At 39.2% G+C, this 24,528-nt stretch overlaps 1 protein-coding gene across 2 annotated transcripts in view; it reads right to left on the bottom strand.

Moving 5' to 3' along the window:
- mysm1 (Myb-like, SWIRM and MPN domains 1) overlaps positions 1-24,528 on the bottom strand; it is a 73,797-nt gene that overhangs the window by 26,202 nt on the left and 23,067 nt on the right. For both annotated transcript variants that reach the window (XR_013887855.1, XM_080195542.1), the window contains exons 7-16: positions 21,630-21,728; positions 16,962-17,791; positions 14,957-15,087; positions 10,580-10,686; positions 8,972-9,049; positions 6,538-6,626; positions 4,006-4,060; positions 3,848-3,898; positions 664-738; positions 161-349 (exon numbers count right to left, since the gene is read on the bottom strand). Coding sequence is in view for 1 of the 2 variants with exons in the window: in XM_080195542.1 (XP_080051668.1) it covers positions 161-349; positions 664-738; positions 3,848-3,898; positions 4,006-4,060; positions 6,538-6,626; positions 8,972-9,049; positions 10,580-10,686; positions 14,957-15,087; positions 16,962-17,791; positions 21,630-21,728 (1,704 nt within the window). In the remaining variant the exon portion in view is untranslated. The remainder of the gene's footprint in view (positions 1-160; positions 350-663; positions 739-3,847; positions 3,899-4,005; positions 4,061-6,537; positions 6,627-8,971; positions 9,050-10,579; positions 10,687-14,956; positions 15,088-16,961; positions 17,792-21,629; positions 21,729-24,528) is intronic.

Here is a 24,528-nt window from a genome sequence, read left to right as displayed (position 1 = left end):
GATGACATTATGATACCCACTAAAGATTAATGAAAAATTGTTGCATATTATTTCTTCACAACCAGCGTCTCTGAATGCAATATACCTAAGTAGTTTCTTTTTAAACCTTTGACGCATAATTGGTATATTTTTAATTTCTGGACCTTCACTGAGTTTGTACCTGGTATTTAGCCTGGGTGTCAATATCCCTTAAGGATGGATTCGGATCAAATGCAGGATGTGAGTGGTACCATCCAACAATGTTGTATCCTCTTCCAGCTAGGGCTTCTGATGCCTGCGTTTGTGACACTGGGTCCATCTCGCACTGTAATCCTGTGCTTAAGCTATTACATGGCTCTGCAACACAGATCTGAAAATAGGAAATAATCTTTTATTTAGACATTATTTCACTAGGATGTCAAAAGAAGTTTCTCGTCATCAGAACACAGTTTTCCGAATGTTAACAATCTCTGTTAATTTAACATCCCTATTTCAGCCATTGAGTGGATATGTTTTTCATTCATTTACCATACAACAATTGATCCCTTAAATTTTAATTGGAAGTATTAGCTTTTCTGCCAATTTTAGTGGGTTTTAAAGTGGATCCAAACACTCTAACCTATTTCCTTGGCAAATGAAATGTAAGGGAGGTTAAAAGGGGAACTAATCCAAAATCCTACTTACCTCCAATACCCTCTTTCCTGAGGAATACCGTCCACCTAACAGACCAATCACTTCTGCCATTGACACATGTGCATGCTGAACATGAAAGAGATAGGATTATTACTTCTAACAGTCAGAAAACTCGTGCATTCAACAAATTACTATGCACATATAATATTGTGGTTACGGCAAGTTGCTTAAGTATGCAACAGGATTTTCTGCTCCCTACCAGTAGGTGGCTTTCTTGACATCTTGTCCTTCTACTCCGAGCTGACTGAAATCTTTTAAGGGGCTGGTGAGAGGCATTGGTCTGAATCCCATGCGTGGAACTATAGAGGTCCTGTGACCAATTAATGGCCATTTATGGGCCTCATGCTACCGCCAGTTCTAGTTACTAGCTGCAGGAGAAGGTCCATGTTGCACAGGTAGCCCAATAGCTTTAATGACATGGGTTCATGCTGGTGGGAGACTTTTTCTGAGGCCCTCCTGGGCCTATAGGGTGCAGTCCCCCAAGGCCATTCTCTATCCTAACCCCCAAGTGTTGCTAGTCATCTGATTGACTGGGGTGGCGCATCCCCCGAGAAAGGGGCAGAAGTCTTGCTTAATTTTTTTTGTTGCGAGAGGGGGCATGCACCCCATAAAATCCAGCCCATGTGCTAGCAATGAATAATGGATATAATTATTTAGTAAAACCAGTAGGACTACTTTGTTTCTTTAACATGCACTTATTTTTCCATTAACAGGCACTTCTGGAGCAGTTATGCTGAATATTTGTAGTCTAATAAATGCAGGTTTATGTATGCAACTCCTCACATTACAAATTCATAGACAAAGCACTGGTCACATCTCTGAGGAGGCAGAGGAAGGGAACAATGTGAGAATTAATTACTTGTTGTTAATCACAGGATTGTCTTAAGCTCCATAGTGTTTTAAAGGGAGAAAGAAACAAACCTTCAAGAAAACAAAACCTGCTTGGGTGGTTTGCTTCAAATTTGCAACAAAATTAATTTTTAAAACCCAGTAGAATATCCAATATGAAAAGTGCAATGCAACATGGGGGAAATTCTCCCAGAAAAATTCTAAGTGCTGAATTCGTGGAAATCCCACTGCTTTGTTCAGTCTGGCTTTCAAAATGAATCTCTCACTGAGCACTGCAGAGTGTCCTAATGTAAATCTCATTAAATAGCTGTGGGCGGGGTCTATTCCCACAGGAGAGGGCAGCAGCCACTGTGCATGCAAAGATCTGTCAGTGCCAAGCCAGCCCGGCTGCTGACCAGCACTGTGGCCCCGCATCGCTGGCCGTGCAATCCCCCCCAACCCCCGATCGCTGGCCTCCAGGACATGTCTGGGCCAGCCTGACAGCCCCCGCCAACCACCCCCCACCCCACTGATCTCGCCCCCTAGGCCCACCCCACTGGCACTACCTAATGCCCAGCAGACAGTGCCAAGATGCCTCTGGGCATTGGCATTTTGTCCCTTGGACAGTGCCGGTGAGGGGTGGGGGGAGAGTGGGGAAGAAAGAGAGAGAGCGAGCAGCTAGTGGGCCCAGAGATTTCAGTCCTGGCCCACTGATTTACATAATTTACAGAAATCAGCATGGAGCTGACGACGCCGGAAATCTGGCAGCCAGCGACACGCTGAGGCTGTGACGCCCAGTGGGAAGCTCGCTGCACGTCCTCTGCTTGTATCTCCCAGACCAAGCAAGCTGAGAGAATCGACTCCTTATGTTTGAAGGTTCACATAATATATTTTGCATGGAACCAGTCAACCTGGATTTGATTTCGAGATATATTTCCAGAAGAGGCTGTCTGTTTGCATCATTATCTGAATAATTCTGTGACTCAAAGTGCATCTAGCGAATCCATCACCAAACCAATCAACTTGAAAGAGCCTACTGCACATGAATAAGCTGTTCAGCCCAACTGGAATATGCCAGTGTTTATGCTCCATATTTGCAGTTTCATTTTACTGAAATTGATGTAATTTGCAGGTATAAATGGACCTTGATATTGTCATAGACATTGCAGATCGACATATACACAAACTTCGGTGTAATTGAAATATCTAGAACCTATTAAGGACTGAGTAAACTTTTCAAGCCACAGCGAAAAAGAATTTGTTTCCATCACTGTTTTTTCCCCTCAAAAGTGAATTTGTTCCACTAGCCTTGGTAAACAACAGGTAGATTTTCATCTCAAATGTCCGCCTGGAGAGAATGCAGGAAGGAAAAGGTGATGGGGAGAATTGCAATGATTATTCAGTGCAAATCAAATGGTTCTGGTACAGACTACAATTTTAAAGTAGTTTATGTAATTTAAAGCACTTTGAATGTATATTTGTTCCATATTACCCTCCCATCTTTATGGAACAATTGCATGCTGGCCCAATGCTCCTTGATTTTAACTAGCTAAATGTGCACATATTTTACGTCTGTGTCATTGAAATTAACTTGCCATTTTGAACTTTAACAAAGGTGACGGATCATATGAGCTTTAGTCGGAATTAGTTTAATGTGTACTGTCTCTGTTAGGTCTTTTGTAAGACAACTTTCTATACTGAAGTCTTGCTGATTATCTTCTGTTAAGAATAGAGTCACCAGCTGCTGTTACATTCAACAACACAATCTACTGATAATTACCCATCAACATTTGGCACAAATGTTTGACGTGTTGCTGAGAGGACCATGCTACTTAATGTACATTGGACAACTTGAGCTTTGAGCTCATGAACTTTACATACACACAATTTTTCTTTTAAGAGTTTCACATTTTAGTTTTGTTCACAAAATGTATTGCCTAATGAAACATTGCATTTGATGTATCAAGATGATAAAAAATGAAAGCCAAAGTTCAAAGTGTAAGTTTTCTTTCTCTATTATTAAACAATTTACAGACCAAACATTCACTGATTAAATAGACGGGTTGACATTTAATACATTAAAAGTATTTCTACAAATATTGCTGCTTAAAGAAGTTGAAGATTTTAGGAACTTGCTCTGCATTATATATCGAATTTAAAGATACTAACACCTTTTTGTTTTACATTTTTAACATATCTGTCATATTTATTAAGCACTTGTGGCAATAATAATTTCTACCATTATCCTGGGAAGTATAATCACCATTTCAATGTTACATGAATTCACAAGTAGCCATGTATACATGTGCTTCAAGGTGAAAAAGAAATACCTTCTCTCTTGGCTTACCATATCCATCACCAGCAATGCCTCTGAAGCTACCTTCACTTCAAATGGTTCCTGAAATTAAAATGCCATTTACCAACAGGTATTCAGGAATTTTAAAAATTAAGCACAGCAAATTAGAAGGAACAACTTTATTTGAATAAGACAGAAAGGACTCATACCGGTTTCTCTTCACTGAAGCACTGACATGGGATCAGCTGGAAAGGGTCAAGAGAGCTATGGAGAGAAAATGAAGTAAAATAACCAATTCACCGAAGGCATGAGCATGAACAACAGTGGGGGGGGGGGAGGGGGAGGAGAAGAGAGGAGGAAACTGGGGCAAATGTTGCCTTGCTACACAACATCACAGCTCGCATTACTCTTATGCAACCCAGAATGACAGCCCTGCTTCTCTCTCCCCATTAAAATAAAAGTCACATTTAACTTTTTTGGCCATCTATTGTGACACTGTCAGGAATCTCTGTGGATGCTTCACTTTGTAGGCTATTGAAATTATATTAGTTATTTATGGGCAGCAGAGTGGTTAATACTGCCTCACAGCGCCAAAGACCCACGTTCAATTCCAGCCTTGGGTCACTGTCTGTGTAGAGTTTGCACATTCTCCCCATGTCTGCACCGGTTTCCTCCAGGTGCTCCAGCTTCTTTCCACAGTCCAAAGATGTGTGGGTTAGGTTGATTAGCCATGCTTAATTAACCTTAGTGTCGGGGGGTTAGTAGGTTAAATACATTGGGGTTACGGGGATAGGGCCTGGGTGGGAATGGTGTCAGTGCAGGCTCGATGGGCCAAATGGCCTCCTCCTGCACTGGAGAATTCTATGATTCTAGGTACTTCATGAATTCACTAGAATTCCATGAGTTAACTTAGCTCCCCATGAAAACACCAGGGAAAAACATGGCTGTGGATGGGAAGTAAGCTCGCAAATTCACTGCTAAAATTTTAACTCTGCTGCTGTTCCCTTTCCACCAGGTGGATGGAGTTAAAATGGGTCCTGTTAGTTAACTTTTACTGCTTCAAGAGTTCTAAGAGAAACAGCAGCAATTTGCTTCATAAACAAAAACAGTACATGCTATAATTGTATGTAGTTTTGCTTTGGATCCAGGGTGAGGTATCTAAATGGATAAAAAAATTGGCTTCTTGACAGAAGCCAGAGGGTGGTTTATAGAGGGTTGTTTTTCAAACTGGAGTCTGTGACCAGCAGTATGCCTCAGGGATCAGTTCTGGGTCCACTGTTATTTGTCTTTTATATTAATGATTTGGATGAGAATATAGGCAGCATGGTTAGTAAGTTTGCAGATGACAAGAAGATTGGTGGCATAGTGGACAGTGAAGCAAGTTATCTCTGACTGCAGCAGGATTTTGATCAATTGGAGTAGTGGACTGACGAATGGCAGATGGAGTTTAATTTAGACAAATGCGAAGTGATGCATTTTGGTAGACTGAACCAGGGCAGGACTTACTCAGTTAATGGTGGGGGCGTTGGGGGGAGAATTACAGAACAAAGAGATCTAGGGGTCACATGTTCATAGCCCCTTGAAAGTGGAGTCACAGGTGGACAGAGTGGTGAAAAAGGCATTCGGCATGTTTGGTTTCATCGGTCAGAACACTGAATACAGGAGTTGGGACATCTTGTTGAAGTTGTACAAGACATTGATAAGGCCACACCCGGAGTACTGTATGCAGTTCGGGTCACCCTGTTATAGAAAGGATATTATTAAACTAGAAAGAGTGCAGAAAAGATTTACTAGGATGCTACCAGGACTTGATGGTTTGAGTTATAAGGAGAGGCTGGATAGATTGGGACTTTTCCCTCTGGAGTGTAGGAGGCTGAGGGGTCATCTTATAGAGGTCTGTAAAATAATGAGGGGCACAGATCAGCTAGATAGTCAATATCTTTTCCCAAAGCTAGTAAAGTCTAAAACTAGAGGGCATAGGTTTAGGGTGAGAGGGGAGAGATACAAAAGTGTCCAGAGGGGCAATATTTTCACACAGAGGATGGTGAGTGTCTGGAACAAGCTGCCAGAAGTAGTAGTAGAGGCAGGTACAATTTTGTCTTTTAAAAAGCATTTAGATAGTTACATGGATAAGATGGGTATAGAGGGATATGGGCCAAATGCAGACAATTGGGTTTAGCTTAGGTTTAAAAAAAAGGGCAGCATGGACAAGTTGGGCTGACGGGCCTATTTCCATGCTGCAAATCTCTACGACTCAATGACCCGAGGAAAGGTAGTTGCATGCCATGGTAAAAAATGGAAAATCCTTCCAATTTTTAATCATCTCCATCACACCTACGAAACTGCAAAAAGACTTTTAAACATTTCTTAATTGACTGCAGGAATTGGATCCCAGCCACAAAGGTACTTGCAACCCTAGAAAACTTCACAAATTACAAGTACCAAAAATAATTTTGAGCGTTTTGATTAATGTTTTTCCACAAGCCTTCAAGATGTTAATGCACCAAAAAATTCCTAGAAAAAACATGAAAGAACTGTTATCCTTAATACCTGACAACACAAATAGTTAATTAAGATGAACTTTAGGATGTACCACATTCCTGCCCATTGACACAGATCAAACACAAAGCCAAACGTAACATGTAAATAGCAAATACCATGATCAGCTTTCCTCAAATCAATACCCCAGTGTTGTGGTTTCAAAGTTAATAGGCCACAATAGTTCTTGGATGAGTTCATACCTCTTTGACTGCCGAGGACCTCTTGCTGCTTTTGGAGGTTTGTTCAACTCTTCCTCGTGCCTCCTTGCCATTTCTTCTGCAGTGAGATGCTAAGAATTCACAAAAGGTTTTCAAATTATGCAGGGATATTTGCTGAGATTCAAAGTTAGTAGTTTGACAGGTAGCCTAGCAAGGAACTGCAACATCGGCAACATGAAGAAGACAATGAATTCTCAAACCTTTTCATTCACGAACCACTCAGGCAGGGTAAAGAGCTTGAAAACCACCTAGTAGTCCTACCCCATCTACTTTTACTTGCCACCCCTAAAATATTTATCATAATTACTGGAAACTCTAAATATTTTACTTTTTTTGCTACTGTGTAATAACTGTGTGCATTAACTTTTTAAATTAAATATCACAAGTACATTAATTCATGCCAGAAACATTTTCATATTATAACATAAGAACATAAGAAATAGGAGCAGGAGTAGGCCATCTAGCCCTTCGAGCCTGCCCCGCCATTCGATAAGATCATGGCTGATCTGAAGTGGTTCAGCTCCACTTTCCCACTTTCTCCCCATAACCCTTAATTCCCCTGTCTATCAGAAACCTATCTGTGACTTAAATATATTCAGCGAGGTAGCCTCCACCACTTCAACGGGCAGAGAATTCCAGAGATTCACCACCCTTTGAATGAAGAAGTTCCTCCTCAACTCCAGTCTACATCCGTTCCCCCCCCTATCTTGATGCTGTTCCCTCTAGTCCTGCCATCCTTTCTAAGCGGGAAGAATCTTTCTACCTCTACCCTATCTATCCCCTTCATTATCTTATATGTCTCTATAAGATCCCCCCCTCAGCCTTCTAAACTCCAACGAGTACAGACCCAGTCTATTCAGTCTCTCTTCATAGGCTAGCCCCCTCATCTCCGGTATCAGCCTAGTGAACCTTCTCTGCACTCCCCCCAAGGCCAATATATCCTTCCGCAAGTGCGGCGACCAAAACTGCACACAGTACTTCAGCTGCTGCCTCACCAGTACCCTGTACAGTTGCAGCAAGACCTCCCTGCTTTTATATTCTATCCCCCTCGCTATAAAGGCCAACATTCCATTCGCCTTCTTGATCACCTGCTGCACCTGCGGACTGGGTTTTTGTGATTCGTGCACAAGGACCCCCAGGTCCCTCTGCACCAAAGCACGCTGCAGCTTTTTGCCTTTTAAATAATAATCCCTCCTACTATTATTTCTACCAAAGTGGATAACCTCACACTTGCTAACATTATACTCCATCTGCCAGGTCCTCGCCCACTCACTCAGCCTATTCAGATTTCTCTGCAATAAACATTAATACAAGCAGAGAACAGGTTTATTTGAAATGTTTTAACAGGGAAGGTTGAGCTGTTGTATGGAAATTAAACTAGGATATTAGGTCAACCGAGGAAATTTCATGTACTATCACACCTGAGGTTGCATAAAGTCTAAAACACACAGCAAATAAATCAAATAAGAAGTCTCAGCCAGCTGAGGAAGGAGCAGTGCTCCGAAAGCTTGTGATTCCAAATATACCTGGTATTGTGAGACTTCTTACTCTGCCCACCCCAGTCCAACACTGGCATTGCCATATCATCACAAATAAATGAACTGCAATTTCCATTTCCCAGCCCAAGACTATCTGTCGCCTCAGTTTTGCTGAAGGCAGGTATAGGCAACCACATTACATTATAAATGTGGCATTATAAATGGATTTCAACGCTGTACAGTTGTCACCAAACAGCTTTATTCCTAACCTGTACCAAGAAAGTCCACTTGTAAAGCAACAAAAACATATGAGTTAATGTTTGGTTGTGACCTTTTAACAGTCAGTTTCTCTCTCAACAGATGCTGCCAGATCAGCTGAGTATTTCCAGCAGTTCTGTTTTTTTTTAAATTAATCTTACTCTTTGTTTGTTCAAAGCACCTTTCAAGAGATTGAAGCAGCACATGTGAAAAATACATGTAAATCTGTTACTGGTCACACCTCCCAAGTGAAGCTGGAACAGGGTAGTTTAAGTCAACTTTGATAAAATTAAGATGTCTTATGAGGAAAGGCTGGACAGGCTAGGCTTGCATCCACTGGAGTTTAGAAGTGTAAGAGGCAACTTGATTGAAACATGTGAGATCTTGAAGGGTCTTGCTGTGGAGAGGATGTTTCCTCTTGTGGAACTATCTAGAACTAGGGATCACTGTTTAAAATAAGGGGTCACCAATTTAAATCACAGATGACGCAAAAACAAATTCTCTCAGGCTCATCGCCTCATCTAAATTGCAGTTATAAAAAATAAACTTATTTTCCATTTTGTGTATTTACAGAGCGTTGTAAGTAACTAATAAGCCAAACCAACTGTGCACCACAGGCCCTGGTGGATGGATTTTTTTTAAAAACATCAAACCGGTTGCATCTTTTTAAAACTAAGTACCTCAAATGTTTGCCCCTCCAAATCCTTTGCATCACGCCAGTTTCCCCAAGGGTCTCGCACACGCCGTCTTCTGGTACGCTATCATAAATAAAAGTTGGCAGAGGATAAAATTCTATCCAAAGCATTATCAATGTATATAATCATTTGCAAAATAAGTGCTGGTGGTTTAAGGCTAAATATGTATTTTTGATGAATTATGATTTTAATCTCCATAGTAGTTTTTCTTCTTTATCTAAAGTTAACTGTATATTAATTGTGTTTAGTTGAACGCAAAAGGTGGGCATTAATTGGAAATTCACTTTACTCCAATAAATAGACAGAGTGAAACTGTTCTTGTTGTAATTAAATACTTGTAAAAATGTGTAAAGATTGGCTCTAGTTTTATCTTTCACCAACTGGTTTGCTGGAATTAGCAAAGGATGGTGAATTAAAGGTTGAAAACAAAGGAAAAAAATTAGCCAAAAAAAAAGCTCCAACCCTACTGACCAATGTGGAAAATATCAGACAGCAAAAGTAAATTGCGAAGATATGATAACCCTCTGGCACAGTCAAATTCTGACAAATCTTGGAAAATATGTGGTAATTCTACGGAGGAATATATCATGGGCTTTACTTGATTACGTACAAGATTGACAAAATTCAATTTGGGAACCTTGGATCAATACTAGCACTTAGATTTCTGAACTGTGTTTCATGTGAACTGGCTACTGGTTCTAATTGTTGTTCCATTCTCTGAGAGAGAGAGAGACCCTGCTGGATCAGATGTCTTCTGCCTTGACAAAATGCGGAAAACAGTCATTTCCTTCAACCCTCATGGAATAAATGGAACATTCCATGGAGGCACAAAGTATAGAGGTTGCCATGATTTCCAGATTTTGAAATAGTCTAGATACTGGATGCAGGTATTAATATAAATAAATGGACAACAAATACTGGTCTTACGAATAATGCTTACATCCTTTGAAAGAATAGAGAAATTCTCTTGTGAATCTAATCGGTACAGACTTAAATTGGCTGTTATTTTAGAAAATGCATGTTGGTTATGGGGTATGTTAGAATAATTAACTTTCATGGAGAATGTTTTGAGAATATGGAATATTTGACGACATTTGAATATTGAGGCAAATATTAATTGAATAACTATTCAAAAAGGAAGAACGTAAATGACATGAGGGAAATGCCATGGGAGTGGAATTAATGTAAGTCGCTTCAATTGATGAGATTGTCAAGACGCAATGGGCCACATCTGTGATTTTCTACAACTCTAGTTTTCACAGGAAAGGTCAGGTCAGAAAAGGCCTAAATAATGACAAATATGTTAAAAACACAACAGAAGTGGAAACTCATAACACTTGCTGGCCATACTTAACTAGTCAAGAATTACATTTCTGCACTTTACTTTTTCTGGGTTAATACATCCAACTTACTGTGGAATTATCAAGCACTAAGTGGACAATGAGGGAGGCAGGATGGGCGCAATAAATTAAATGACTTCCATGTGGTAAAATTCAATGGCTTCATGAAAGAATATTTCAGAACTTTATAACATTTTAACAACTGCAGTGGAAAAGGCTGCTGTTGTGCAGATATTATATATATTCTACTTACCATGGACTGTAACCTTTGAGCGAGCAAATATGTCTGTACGCTATCCTTTCCTTCCTCTTTATTACGTGTTCGGTCCACAGGTCGTGGCCGATGATATACTGCCTGTTCTGTGGAAGCAAAAGAGTAAACTTTATCAAAAAAATCCATTAACCATATACTAAAATGCTATAATTCTCTTTTCCAATTTTGATCTGTCTGAAAACTTCAACCAAAAATTAATATTTAAGTTTACCACTTCAGATCTACGGTCCAGTTTATGGATTCAGTGGAGAAGGCGATCTGGTCAGCTTACAATGCTGCATAATTTTTCAAGTGTTTTCTCCCCTCACCCCCTGACCACACCAAATTAGGCTCAGTAGCAATGAATGAAGTCAGGGATTTACGCCTGCCAGGATTTCAATTCCTGATTCTTATCTAATGGTTATTAAGTGAAAATGTCAGCAATGATGCTTGCCGGAGGTGAAACAGCATATGGTCAATGTCAAGTACCACGTAGGAATAATAGTTAAATAGGCATAGCATTAATCTACTACTGAAACTTACCCCAGCAAGGATACAATGCTTTCAGGTGAGAAGGATGGGGAGAACAGGTGGTAAATAAAATTGTTGAAAAAAAAAGCTAATATTTATGGAAGTAATCACTGAGCAACTAGCTGGATTCCAGTCAGCTATGAAGACTGTATTTCTGATGGCACTTTGATGACTTGAGTTTTACTGACCGTACGGTACAACATTCTGATTTATTAACCATTAAAAAAGTACAGTATTTCATCAATATAACTCATCACAATATTCTGTACCAGCTGAGGTTCACTGCCATCAGAAGCAAGTCTCAAACTGCTGATATCTTGGGGTGGTGAGAGGGATAGATATTAAGAACAAATAGATTTAACTTGAACAATTATGGGACAACAGTACAAAATTATCAAATCACCAGTTTAAACATTACTCCTCCAATCCACACAATAAGAATATGGTAGACAGGGGAAATTCAACCTTTATTCAGACTCTTCAAATAAAATTTGCAATAACAGGGTGGAGGATGAGTTCATGGAACGCATTCAAAATAGATTTCAAGATCACTATGCCATGCAACCAACTACGGAAACGGTTATTTTTGATATGTATTGTGCAAATGAGGCAGGGTTAATTAATAAAATTACAGTAAAGGAGCCTCTAGGGATGACTGATCAAAATATGGTAGAATTTTATTTGGAGTTTGAGGGTGATTTAGTTCAATGCAAAATTACAGTCTTAAATCATGTAGGTGAGAGATAAGGGTTGGTTAAATGTGTTTAAATTATTTGAAAAACTAGAATAAAAGGTACGAGGGCACATATGTAACAGCAAACATTAACTCAAAGTATACATTCCCTGAAAAGTAGAAGACCATTGGAAAAGTAAAAGACCATTGGAAAAGTAAAAGACCATTGGAAAAGTAAAAGACCATTGGAAAAGTAAAAGACCATTGGAAAAGTAAAAGACCATTGGAAAAGTAAAAGACCATTGGAAAAGTAAAAGACCATTGGAAAAGTAAAAGACCATTGGAAAAGTAAAAGACCATTGGAAAAGTGGTCCGACTGTGCCAACAGCAGAAAGTAAAGCAAGCAGAAAATTAAATGTTACCACAAAGAGCAGTAAGTCTGGGGACTGGGAGGAATTCAAAACTAGGCAAAGGATGACCATTAATCAAGAGGAGTAGGAAGTCTCGCAACAGCAGGTTAAAGTCTAACAGGTTAATTTGGTAGCAAAATCCAGTAGCTTTCGGAGTGCTGCTCTTTTGTCTGGTAAGTGGAAGTTCTGTTTTTTGAAACAGGGCACATAGACACAAACTCAACCCAACTAGCTAGTCCCCCTGACACTCAGGCGCAATTTAGCATGGCTAATCCACCTAACCTGCACATCTTTCAACTTGGGAAGAAATCAGAGCACCCAGAGGAAACACATGCACGCACGGGGAGAATGTGCAAACTCCACACAGACAGTGACCCAAGCCGGGAATCGAACCTGGGTCTCTAGTGCTATGAGACAGCAGTGCTAACCACTGTGCCAACGTGCCACTCCCACACAGAGGTGACGACAATAATTTCTCCCTCAAAGTCAACAAAACGAAGGACATAGTCATCAACTTCAGAAAGCATAATGGAGAACATGCCCCTGTTTACATCAATGGAGACGAAATAGAAATGGTCGAGAGTTTCAAGTTTTTAAGGTATCCGGATCACCAACCACCTGTCCCGGTTCCTCCATGCCGATGCTATAGTTAAAGAAAACTCACCAATGCCTCTACTTTCTCAGAAGACTAAGGGAATTTGGCATGTCTGCTATTACTCTCATTAACTTTTACAGGTGCACCATAGAAAGCATTCTTTCTGATTGTATCACGGCTTGGTTCCGGCTCCTGCTCTGTCCAAGGCCGCAAGAAGCTACAAAGAGTCACGAACAAAGCCCTGTCCACCACTCAAACCAGCTTCCCATTCATTGATTCTACACTTCTCGCTGCCAATGTAATTAAGGACTCCACACACCCCAGTTTTTTCTGTCGGGAAAAAGATACGAAAGTTTGAGGACATGTAGCAAACAGCTTCTTCCCTGCTTCACACTTTTGAATGGACCTATCTCGCATTAAGTTGATTTTTCTCTACACCCTAGCTATGACTGTGACACTACATTCTGCACTCTCTCTTTTCCTACTCTATGAATGATATGTTTTGTCTGTATAGCGCACAAGAAACAATACTTAACACTGTCCAAATACATGTGACAATAACATATCAAATTGAGTCATGACAACAGGGTACTGAAAAATCACAACCTGAATGAGCAGAGGTAATGTGGATTTCTGGAAAGGAAATAGTCTTTGAGGCTATAACTGGGTGGAGTGGAGCTAATGAATCTAGTTAGTTTGGACTTTCAAAAAGCAATCAATAATGTGCACAAATGATTACTGCATAAAGTAAGGACTCACTGGATTGTGAGGTAATATGTTGGCATAGATTGAGGTTTGGTCAATAGGCAAAAAGTAGACTAGGAATAGAATGGCAATTTTTGGGTTGTCTTGCTGAAACTAGTGGATAAATCTAGCTGGTTACAATCAGTATCAATGATTTAGATGAGAGGGCAGATGTAATGTATCCAAATTTATTGACAACGCAAAGTTAGATAGGATAGTAAGATGTGAAGACGATACAGATGCTTCAAGCTGATTTATACAGGTTAAATGAGGGCAGAACATGCAGATGTAATATGAAAAAATGTAAATATACTGACTTTGGCAGGAAAAACAGAAAAGCAGATTTTTTTACAAAACAGTGAAGGACAGGGAAAGGCTTCTATTCAGGAGGAAATGAGTTTCTGACTATCCAAGCTTTGACAAAGGGTCATTTGGACTTGAAACTTCAGCTTTTTTCTCCACTTACAGATGCCACCAGGCCTGCTGAAATTTTCCAGCATTTTCTCTTTTGATTTTCGATTTTTGCTTGACGAACATTTAAGTGCAGAGAAAACTCTGTGAATATTGAATTAATGTGATAAAGCAAGGCTTTGGAATTCAATTAACTAACAGCTCCATTGCTGGCAGTTATGGTTTTACATTTGTCAACTCACCAGGCAGTCTGAAGCCTTAAAGATATAGCTAATTTGACATGGTTGTATTTTTTTGTGGCTGTAAAAAACAAGTTATGTGTTTTAGGGACCATCTCTACATTGAGGGCTAGAACAGGAGAAGAATCCTTATTTTCTGACATTAAAGATAGAATTAATGATAATATTCTTAGAATGATTACTTGTCATAGCTCAGTTATACACTTCAGCATTTCTACTTTTCATTTCTGTATTTGTTGTTTTTAATCTTCTTTACTCCTTTTTGTAAGCACTAAAGCAGATACCAGTTCCTGACACTTGGTGCGCAGTGCAGAACTGCACTTCATCATTGCCACACAGATTGACCCAGTTACTGGAACATGTCTAAAAAGGAGTTACAGCACCACCCAAAGGAAGTATAAAATGCAATAGCAACAACACTCAGGCAGAAGGATTTTCTGCATCAGAGACTAATAGAAAAAGGTTTAAACAAGAAATGGAATTAATGGTGGGAAAAAAAAACAAAATTAAGAAGAGGATAAGAGGACCAAATCAGTCATTCAGACTGCCAGGAACACTCAGTCTGACAATTTGAAATTATTTTAACTATCAAAATGATGCCATATGGTTATTATAAAGGAAACCAAGACCAGCTCTCAATGTTCATTTTACATATGGGATTTTCTCCATGGAATCCACAGCCCATTACTGTAATAAAACTGGACTATGAATACACTGAAATTTAGAATTTGAAAAAAAGCTTTATCTTCCAAGTAAAACTGATGATAAGCTCACCACAGCCAAAATTTATAGCTCCAATTAGTTCTAGGTATGTGTGTATCCGTCCAATGCAATTCACATCTCCACAATTTTTCAGTCCTGGGCGCACTGATGTTTTATTCAGGTATTTGGGTTTAGACTTCTCCCTGCAGGAACAAAGCATAAGCCATCACACTGCAATTTATGACTGTCAGGCATTTTTGTTACTGAGACACTAGAGACAGAGTTTTTTTCAAAAATAAAAGTCAGATGTGTCAAATATGATAAATTATTAGCTGCTGCATGTTGCACATTTGAGTATTGCAACCTTCTCTTTCATATGGAAACAAATGAACAAGAAAGGGCACGTTCCATTTTATATTACTCCAGAAAATAGGTATATATACTACTCCAGAAAATAGGTCTGCAAGTACAAATCTGGTAGCAAACTAATTGGGGTGCAGGGGAATGAGCATGGCCCAGGTCAAAACATACCCCAAGTCAAAACATACCCACATAATAGCATAGCAAGGGTTTCCCCACCTACTATGTAGACCCATTCTTGGGCCAGCCTGTCTGGGAAGCACAAGGAACCACTTATTTGAAGATGGAAAACTAAAAATAAACCTATCTGCACTGTGGATACATAGCATCTGGGCAAAGATCTATTTGAAGTGGATAGAACAGTTACTATTTGAACACTTTGTGCATCAAATTACCTTTCTAAGGAGAAGGTAAATATCACCAGTAAAAGTAAGTGGCATGTGCCAAGACTAACTGAATGGAAAATGAGCAAAGCATGTCGCAACAGTGGCACAGTGCTGAATATCATACAGTAGGAGGTGGCGGTACAGTGGCGCAGTGGTTAGCACTGCTGCCTCAGTGCCAGGGACACGGGTTCAATTCCAACCGTGGGTGACCATCTGTTTGGAGTTTGTATGTCCTCTGCTGTCTGCATGGATTTCTTCTGGTGCTCTGGTTTTGTCCGATAGTCCAAATGTGTACAGGTTAGGTGGATTGGCAATGCTGAACACTCTCTTAGTGTCCCAAGATGAGTAGGTTAGGAATATGAGGGGTAAGGGTCTGGAATAGATGGAGACTCTAGGAGAGTCGGTATGGTCTTGATGAACCAAATGGCCTTCTTCTACACTGCAGTGATTCTATGACAGGCACATGTGTGCTCTCTCTCCACCCCTCCCCACCAATCCCTTTGTCCCCACAATGTTTGCAGGTAGATCCATAATCCAGGCAAATCCAAATAAGAGACGCTCAAAAAATAAAATCTCCATTGGGAATACAGTTCTGCAGAGTGTATTTCACCAGCTGACAGTACTTTGGTTGTTCAGAGATATTAGCTAAGTTGGAAACTACATGAAAGAGTCCCCTCTCCCAATTCTTTTTATCAAATTGATGTGAAGAGTATGATTACTCATCTAAGGCAAACCCAATTACAATGTTACATTTTAAAAATTATTTCATAACATGCACAATTTTTCAGAAAAATCTGGAAAGCATTTCTATTCAAGAAACAACATTATTTAAATACATTTATTGGTCACAAAATTTGGCTCTACAGCCTGGTACTTTCAGCACCTCAGGTGCTGATTAAGGAGAAAATGTTTCCACCCACATCTGCACAGCCCATGGCAAACAGCTCATTGTTCAGGATGTTAGGGTGGGCATCACATGTGTGCTTGAATATTCCTGATAGGTACACCACACACCATGTTTAATGTTGACTGCTTGCTGCAACCATTATAATCAGCAGACAACATCTACTTTGTGTGCTTCCTGTTTCACTCTGAATGCACACAAGAATATTGTACACTGCAAATCCTCACACCTGATTTAAGGGCCTCTCCAATTTTATCCCTCTAGAATCTCAGCTCACTCTGGAATAATTAAAAACCAAATTCCTTTTGATTTGGTGCAGAACTGTCAAAGAGACAGCAAAATAATTAATTATCTTAAAATGTGAATACTTTATCAGATATGTTGTCAACCATTTTGTAAACAGGCTTAGAACACTGCCTTTTCTTACCACTGATCCAAAATGTAGTTGCGAATTTTCAGAAAGCGTTCTGGTGTTTTTGATGATCGCCCTTCAAAGAACTCAGGGATAGCTTGTTTTTCATCTTCTGTGATCATGTTCTTGTCCAAAATTACTTCTTGTGCAGGTGGTTTCAGAATTTCCCCTTCTTCGCTATCACAGTTTTCTTCATCCACTTCCATTTCACAAATTGGTAAACCATATGCACAGATATCATTAGGGATTTTCTCTTTTTCTTCCATTTGACTGAACTGCAGAAAATCTGGTACTTGCACTATTAATCCTTTATTAGTTGTCTCCAAAGGACGTCCACATTTACCATAGCCTACAAAGTCTACACTGGCTTTGACCGATGTTTCATTGCCTTGGTGGTCATCCATCATGGACTTCAAATTATCGATGTTACTATTAGTCGTCTCATCATGCTTGGACACTTCCTTCATGTCTGACATCTGTAAACACTTTTGCAAGGCCACAGCAGAAGTGGGAGAAATAACCAACGACTGATCTACTTCTGAAACGTTGTTACCATAAGTAGTCACCTCAGATTCATCTATCTTTAAATCAGATTGAGTTTCTGTTCTTTTCTGCCCCTGACGGCCATCGCTGTCACTATCGGTTTCATCCATGACATCCACATCTTCATCATCAGACATATGCTCAATCTTAACAGCATTGACGGTAGAGTAAGCCTGACCTTGTGATGATATAGAGCTGTAATGCCCTGATCCTATCTTCAAAAGGTTAGCTCCATTTCCAGACACAAGTGTTGTTTCAGCAGTCCAGATATTTGTCTCTTCCACAGATTTTTCAATTTTTGCCTATGGGATCAAAACAAATATATATACTTCACACCAACGATAGAGAGATCTTTTACACAGATACCCCCTGTTTCCCAACAGCCTGCACTATAATCACTTGCAACTACAATCCACATAAACTCTTATTTTCTCAAAGTCATGGTAACTAATAGACTGCAACAATCATCTTTTTTTTTGCTTCTTCAACCTCCAACTTTTTGTCTTGTGCAAATGGAAGCCTCTTGCTTTTTCTGGAAATTATGTATGTGATTTGCCCTAGAAGTACTACAGTTGAGGCAATTTCAGTCTAAGCCATCAACTTGGCAGGCTTGGGCTCGGAAACTAAAATGCAAGTCTCGGCACCACAGTACTCCATAATGTTTAGTTTACAATGTGATTGAGATCTTCAATTATAGCATGATGACTTTTTTCAGTTTGAACTTTATTTTGGATTTAACAGTAAAAACAGAGGTATCAGTAATGATTCTGAAGACCATCACTGACATTCCTTAACTTAGCTGACTCAGTTTCTCTTAGATCTTTGGGCCCCCAATAGGTTCCTCACCTGAGAATCAGTCTGACGGAAAAGGTTGTTTTCCCTTTTCCTGTTCAGCAGACAGCGCTCTCGAGGAGACTACATGCCTTAACAGGAGTAATGAAACCTGGTGCTTCTTTCATGGGAGCATGAGGGAGGAAGGGGTTTGGATTGTGAGAGGGGATCTGGAAATGGCAGTGGTAGTGGGTATCAATCCCCCATTCCCAGCAATGAAGTTATAAGGTTATATCCCCAATTCAGGAGAGTCTTTAGATGGGATGTGGGAGGGGATCCAATACCAAGGGTGGGGTAAGCAGGGACTGGGGATAGCAAGGGTGAGGTTGTTAGCGACAAATGACAAGGATGCAGACAATTTTATAGTTTCAAAGGGAAGCACTCTCTCGAATCTTCTCCATAAATGGTGCTTTAAAGATATTTAACTGAAACTGCCCTTATTTCCCGAGACCCAGGAAATCCAGATGTCCAGGCTTGAACCTGCACAACAGATTAAATATAGGTTTACAGCATCATTATTCTTAAATGGCCAAACACGTCTCCTGGAAGCTAGTTGACTACCTGTCCTCACTATACTACCTGCATTTAATCCAGAGATGGAGAAGTGGATTGGGGTAGGTAGTATACAACTTTTACATCTCACCCTACCCCAATCCTCCAGGCCACTGAGTTCGAACATCATTGTCATCTGTCATAGTTTGACAAAAACTGTGCAGAAATTTGTGATATCCAGGAACATAAACAAGCCACCTTCATTGTCTGACAGAACAACCAAGGTTGCAGGTCAAGGAGGCAACATTCCAACAGCCCAAGGCTGATGCCCAAAGGCAAATCTGGAAGATAAAGGAAGCTTGAAGGAAAAGCTATAGAGATCCAACAGCCATACTGAGCATCATGATATGTGAAGGTTTTTGAAATAACCATAGCCATCTATAGATCAAAGTCAAATGAATAAAAAACCTTCAGTCACAGGATGGTATCTCTCTGATTAATGATGACAATGCCATCCATCACTGCTGGAAAGAACATTTTCAACAACCCACCCCAACCATGACTCTACAATGGTACCTGACCCTATCTGAGCCATCCCCCAGTACCTTCTGTTAGTAACCATGGGAAAACCACTATTGATGGGAGAACTACAGCAAGCAATATAAATGAAAGAAAAATAACAAAGCCTGAGGCCCCCTTGTTATTCCAGCTGAGGTCTTCAAAATTGTTGGGCTTTTGCTCACATCAATGCACCCAAAGAACAAAAAAAATTACAGCAAAGGAACAGGCTCTTTGGCCCTCCAAGCTTGCACCGTCCACGCTGCCCACCTGAACTAAAATCCCCGATTCTTCTGGGGGCTGTATCCCTCTATTCCCATCCTATTTATGTATTTGTCCAGATGCCCCTTAAAAGTCACTATCATATCTGTCTTACGGAATTTTGAGGATGATAAACTTTTCCTCAACTTCAGAAATATGACAATTGTAACTATCTTCAAGAGAGATAAATCATGCTGTGGGAACTATCAAGGTACTTCCCTCAAATGCATACTAGGGAAAGTCCTGATACACATTCTCCTGAATTGCTTACTTCCTGTGGCTGAGGAAATCCTCCCAGATACAGTGTGGTTTTGGACCTTCCAGGTGAAACTGACATTGTTTTTGTTGCCAGGCAAATCCAAATAAAATTCTGAAAATAAGGCCAGGAACTCTTCATTGCATTCATCGACCTGATCAAAATATTGACTCAGTAAATTGAGAAGCTCGGTCAATTGTGCTCCAGAGATTTGGATGTTGAAGAAACGCCATCACAATCCTTTGTGATGGAATGACTACAACTGTCTTGAGTGGGAGACCTGAAATAGTTTCCAGCAAGGCTCTGTGTTAGCCCTAACACTATATACAATCTGCCTGACATTCACTGTTCACCTTATCAAAGATCAGCTGCCCTCTTGTGTGAGCATTAAATATTGATTAGATGGAGAACTCTTTAACCTCAGCTGACTCAACTGTCCATCTTTAACCTCAGTTGATTCAACTGTCCATCAAGGTGCACCCTGTTTCGAATCCAAACATCTTAATGATGAGGGATAGTGGCAGCAGAGAATGCAAGAAATCAAATCCAACATTCCAGATTCCACTATCTCATTACATGAAGGCCTATGGCAGAAATCCACCACTCTGTAAACATTATCCTCAAATCAAAGGACTGCAGAGGACAAAACACCAATCCACCCATGCTGGGAGTTAACATTTCCCAATACATTTGTTCGACAGTTCTAATGTTTTTAATGGTATATCTGTGAAATATTAATTTCATAAATAATATGTGATTAAGTAAGCCAGAAATGAAAACACTACAGCTGTTATAAATTATCAGATTAATAGTTTTGAATAAGGATAATATCATGCTGATAAGGTATTTAAATAGCATTTAATCCAGTTTCAATTTTTTTATGAAACATGGGTTAAATAATGTATGATTCATGTTGATTTTCATACTAAAAACATTTGAATTATATAATAAAATGAATTAACTTAAATAAGACAGGATGAATTTAGTACAACAATTGTGAATTACCTGATGACTTGAATGACTTCACTTTGAATTAAGAAATGAGATTCTTCATGTTTTAAACATGCTTCAAAGGTAAGATTTACAAAATAATCTAATGCCATAAGTGATGTTCTCCAAGTGGGTGATATCTAAATTATTAATTGAAACCATCATGCTTGATTTTCATGACACAATGGAGCTTCGGTAACAACTTAACTGGCAAATGTTCTGATTACTGTGGGAACAATTCATACAGAACACTAATCACAGGTGCCAGATCAATTTGTAGCAAGCTAATCACATTCAGCCATGTCAACAGTTGAGACTGCTACAGTTGGCTGCTGTGGATCCATCGGAAAGCATTCAATTAGGTTTTGACCATTTAAAATCATTTTTCCATTGTACAGGTCCTTTCTTTTTTTTTGTGCGGATATACCCACATATTATTATTTATCTAAGAATAAGGCTTATAGCAGATTGCATGGCCATGCATCATGCAGATTAACAGAACATTGATTCTGACAATCCCACATTCAATTGTTATTAGACAAGACAAATACTGACTAATTTGATGTCTCTATGCTTTATGTGCCTGCCCACACATTGTCTATACACAATAGATGAAGAATGCTTGCAAATGCGTGATATCTAAACACTGCTGCAATCATGGGATAATACCCCAGCCAAACCTGATACCTTTATGAGAAGAGGGCCTATAAATAACAATAAAGAAATGCAGAATTATCTTTGCTCAAGTTCACCTTGCTCTTAAAGTATTGTCTGGCATAACTTTTCACTTGTAACACAGTCCGTGATTCAATTAGCTTTGCAATCTTCGTCCATCTTCGACCAAATTGGGCCTGAAAGTAAAACAAATTAGATTTTATAGTTCATGCTTAATGCACCATTGAAAGCCCATCCAACAAAAATTGTGGTGCAGAGCTTAAGCTGCAGTTTTCATCAGACTTAATAAGAAAGGACAGGATGGCACAAAAGGTTAGCATATTGCCCTTTCATTCTTGGATGTCATATCCAGGCAGGACTGATGGAATAAAGTGTTCTTTCTGTGTCATCCATAAAGGTATTATTCCGACCAGACAGAACAGAGATCCTCAGTATACAGATGCCTATAATTTGATATGATGAGCACAAACTTGACAACCTAATTTAGTGCCAGTCATGTCAACTTACATTAAGACAGCTATACGGGAAATGGAAGAAAAACACACAAACAAAACATAGCTGTCATGAGAAGAATGATACGCTCCGGAGGATGGGGTGAACTATATTGTAATAAAGGTGAAGTATGCTTTGGCTGATGCTTTTGTGTTGTACCATGCCCAGTCCAAAAGATTTTGACAGTTAGAAATTGTGACGTTCAAGGATACAGCCTGCTATTCACTCTGTGATATGACAGCAACACAGCACTCAGCACTTTATTTCCCTGATGCCTGTACCTTGAAGTAGTTTTCACAGTATATGTGACTTGGCAGATAAAAACACTTAAAATTGATATTAAAGAAATCTGAAATCAATTTGACCGAAACATACCTCAACTCTCATTTAAGCACAACTCAGATATTTTCTGGATTTGGAAATTGTTTTGGGAACAAACTACTGATTTTCTGAGTAATACAAGAAAAACGGTCAGATTTAATGTAGGCACCAAGTTTACAGGAGAAATTTACATTTTCCATTACTGTGACCAAACCCTTGAACATTAACAAGTTTGTTATAAAAATGAAATAAAAATTTGACATTGTTATTAATTCAAAAATGGGTAAATTGTATTAACATAATGGATTCATCTATTTTGTTCTCATGCAGATACCATTAAAAAAACATTTAAAATACTGTCAAACTAGACAACATACCAAATAGATTGTTGGCTTGCATACTCAATAAACCTGTTACATCTAGCAATGACTGCTCTAATATTTATTCATTATAACAGAATCTACACTTCGGGGTTAGATTTGAGGATTGCCGTATATCCCTCTGCCAATACTTTAGTAAAATATGCCTGCAGGGCCTTCAGGAAAATATCTTCCTAGATTTATTTATTGCGTATTAAGATTAGCATTGGCATTGGAAATGAGATATAATTCTGAATAAAATCCTGGTAGGATTAGCACATATTAACATCTATAGGGCAATCTATTTTTGAAAACCACATTTAATCACAGCATTTTGCTTTTTATTGAAACTTACTTGCTATTAAAGTAATACAGTTACTGACAGATTTGGATCTCCAGTTGATTTATGAAACTAATCTGAAATTGACAAAGCAATAATTGCTAAAATATGCTGACTACATCGAGATTCAATATATTTTGTATTCATCCTATTATATTGATTAAATTGTAATAGATTATGTTCAAAGTTTTAGATGGTAGCACAAAAACTGACAATTAAAATGCTTTCTGGTACAATCAAGAAAGACATGGTGGTTGTGTTACGATGGAATGAGGCATGAACGCCTGAGGCAGTTTCACAAGTAACATGATTATCTCACCACATCTACTGAGTGCAGACTTCAATTTGAAAACTTAACTAAAGTCATATGCACATTTCTTTCTTGCACTTCTGAGAATATGCATCTACAGGATCTGGATGCCCTAACGTATAAATCTCAAAAGGTTAGTATGCTGGTACAGCAGGTGATCAGGGAAGCAAATGGAATGCTGTTGTTTATTGCAAGGCTGATGGAATACAAAAAAGGAAGTTTTGCTACAGTTGTACAGGGTGTTGGTGAGAACACATCTTGAGTACTGTGTACTGTTTTGGTCTCCTAACTTAACAAAGGATATAATTGCATCAGAAACCGTTCAAAGGTAGCTCACTCAATTGCTTCCTCAGATAAAAGGGTTGTCTTACGAGGAAAGGTTGGACATGATGACCTGAATTCATTGATTTTAGAAAAACGAGAAGTGAGCTTTCTGAAACATGTAAGATCTTGAGGTGACTTGACAGTGTTAAGGAGATGTTTCCTCTTATGGAAGACACTAGAATTAGGGCACACAGCTTAAAAATAACAAATCTCCCATTTAAGTTGGAGTTGAGGAGAATTAATTTCTCTCAGAGGGTAGTTTTGTGGAATTCTCTTCCCAGACAGCTGTGGAGGCAGGGTCACTGAGTTACACGGATTCTTAATAATAAACTACCGCAAATGTTTGAAATCTGAAATAAAAACAGAAAATGCTGGATAAATTCAGCAGATCTGGCAGCATCTGTGGAAAGAGAGACACACAGTTCATGTTTCAAATCCGTATGACTGTTAAGTTTATCCAGCATTTTCTGTTTTTATTTTAGATGGATTTTTGATTGACAAGGGAGTCAAAGGCTACAGACAGCAGACAGGAAAGCTGAGGCTACAATCAACCAGCTGTGATATTATCAAATGACAGAGCAGGCTTGAGAGCTGAACAGCCCTACGCCAATTCCTAATTCATATGTTCACACGTACGTGCTGTTATATTAGTAAACTATTAAAAATCAATACTTCATGCTGCTGCCCAGATCACCAAGAACCCAACAGTACTAATATTTTCTGGCTTACGTGACAGTGGCCATCAAGGTAACGTTAATTCAGTGATTATAATTGTTAGAGATAATATGATCATTAACATCTTGCACTTTTCATCAAGGTCAGCTGCAGAG

Source organism: Carcharhinus amblyrhynchos, chromosome 9 (genome assembly GCF_965287045.1).
Source record: "Carcharhinus amblyrhynchos chromosome 9, sCarAmb.v2.hapA, whole genome shotgun sequence".
NCBI lineage: Eukaryota > Metazoa > Chordata > Chondrichthyes > Carcharhiniformes > Carcharhinidae > Carcharhinus > Carcharhinus amblyrhynchos.
This window is presented reverse-complemented; position numbering and strand designations above follow the sequence as displayed.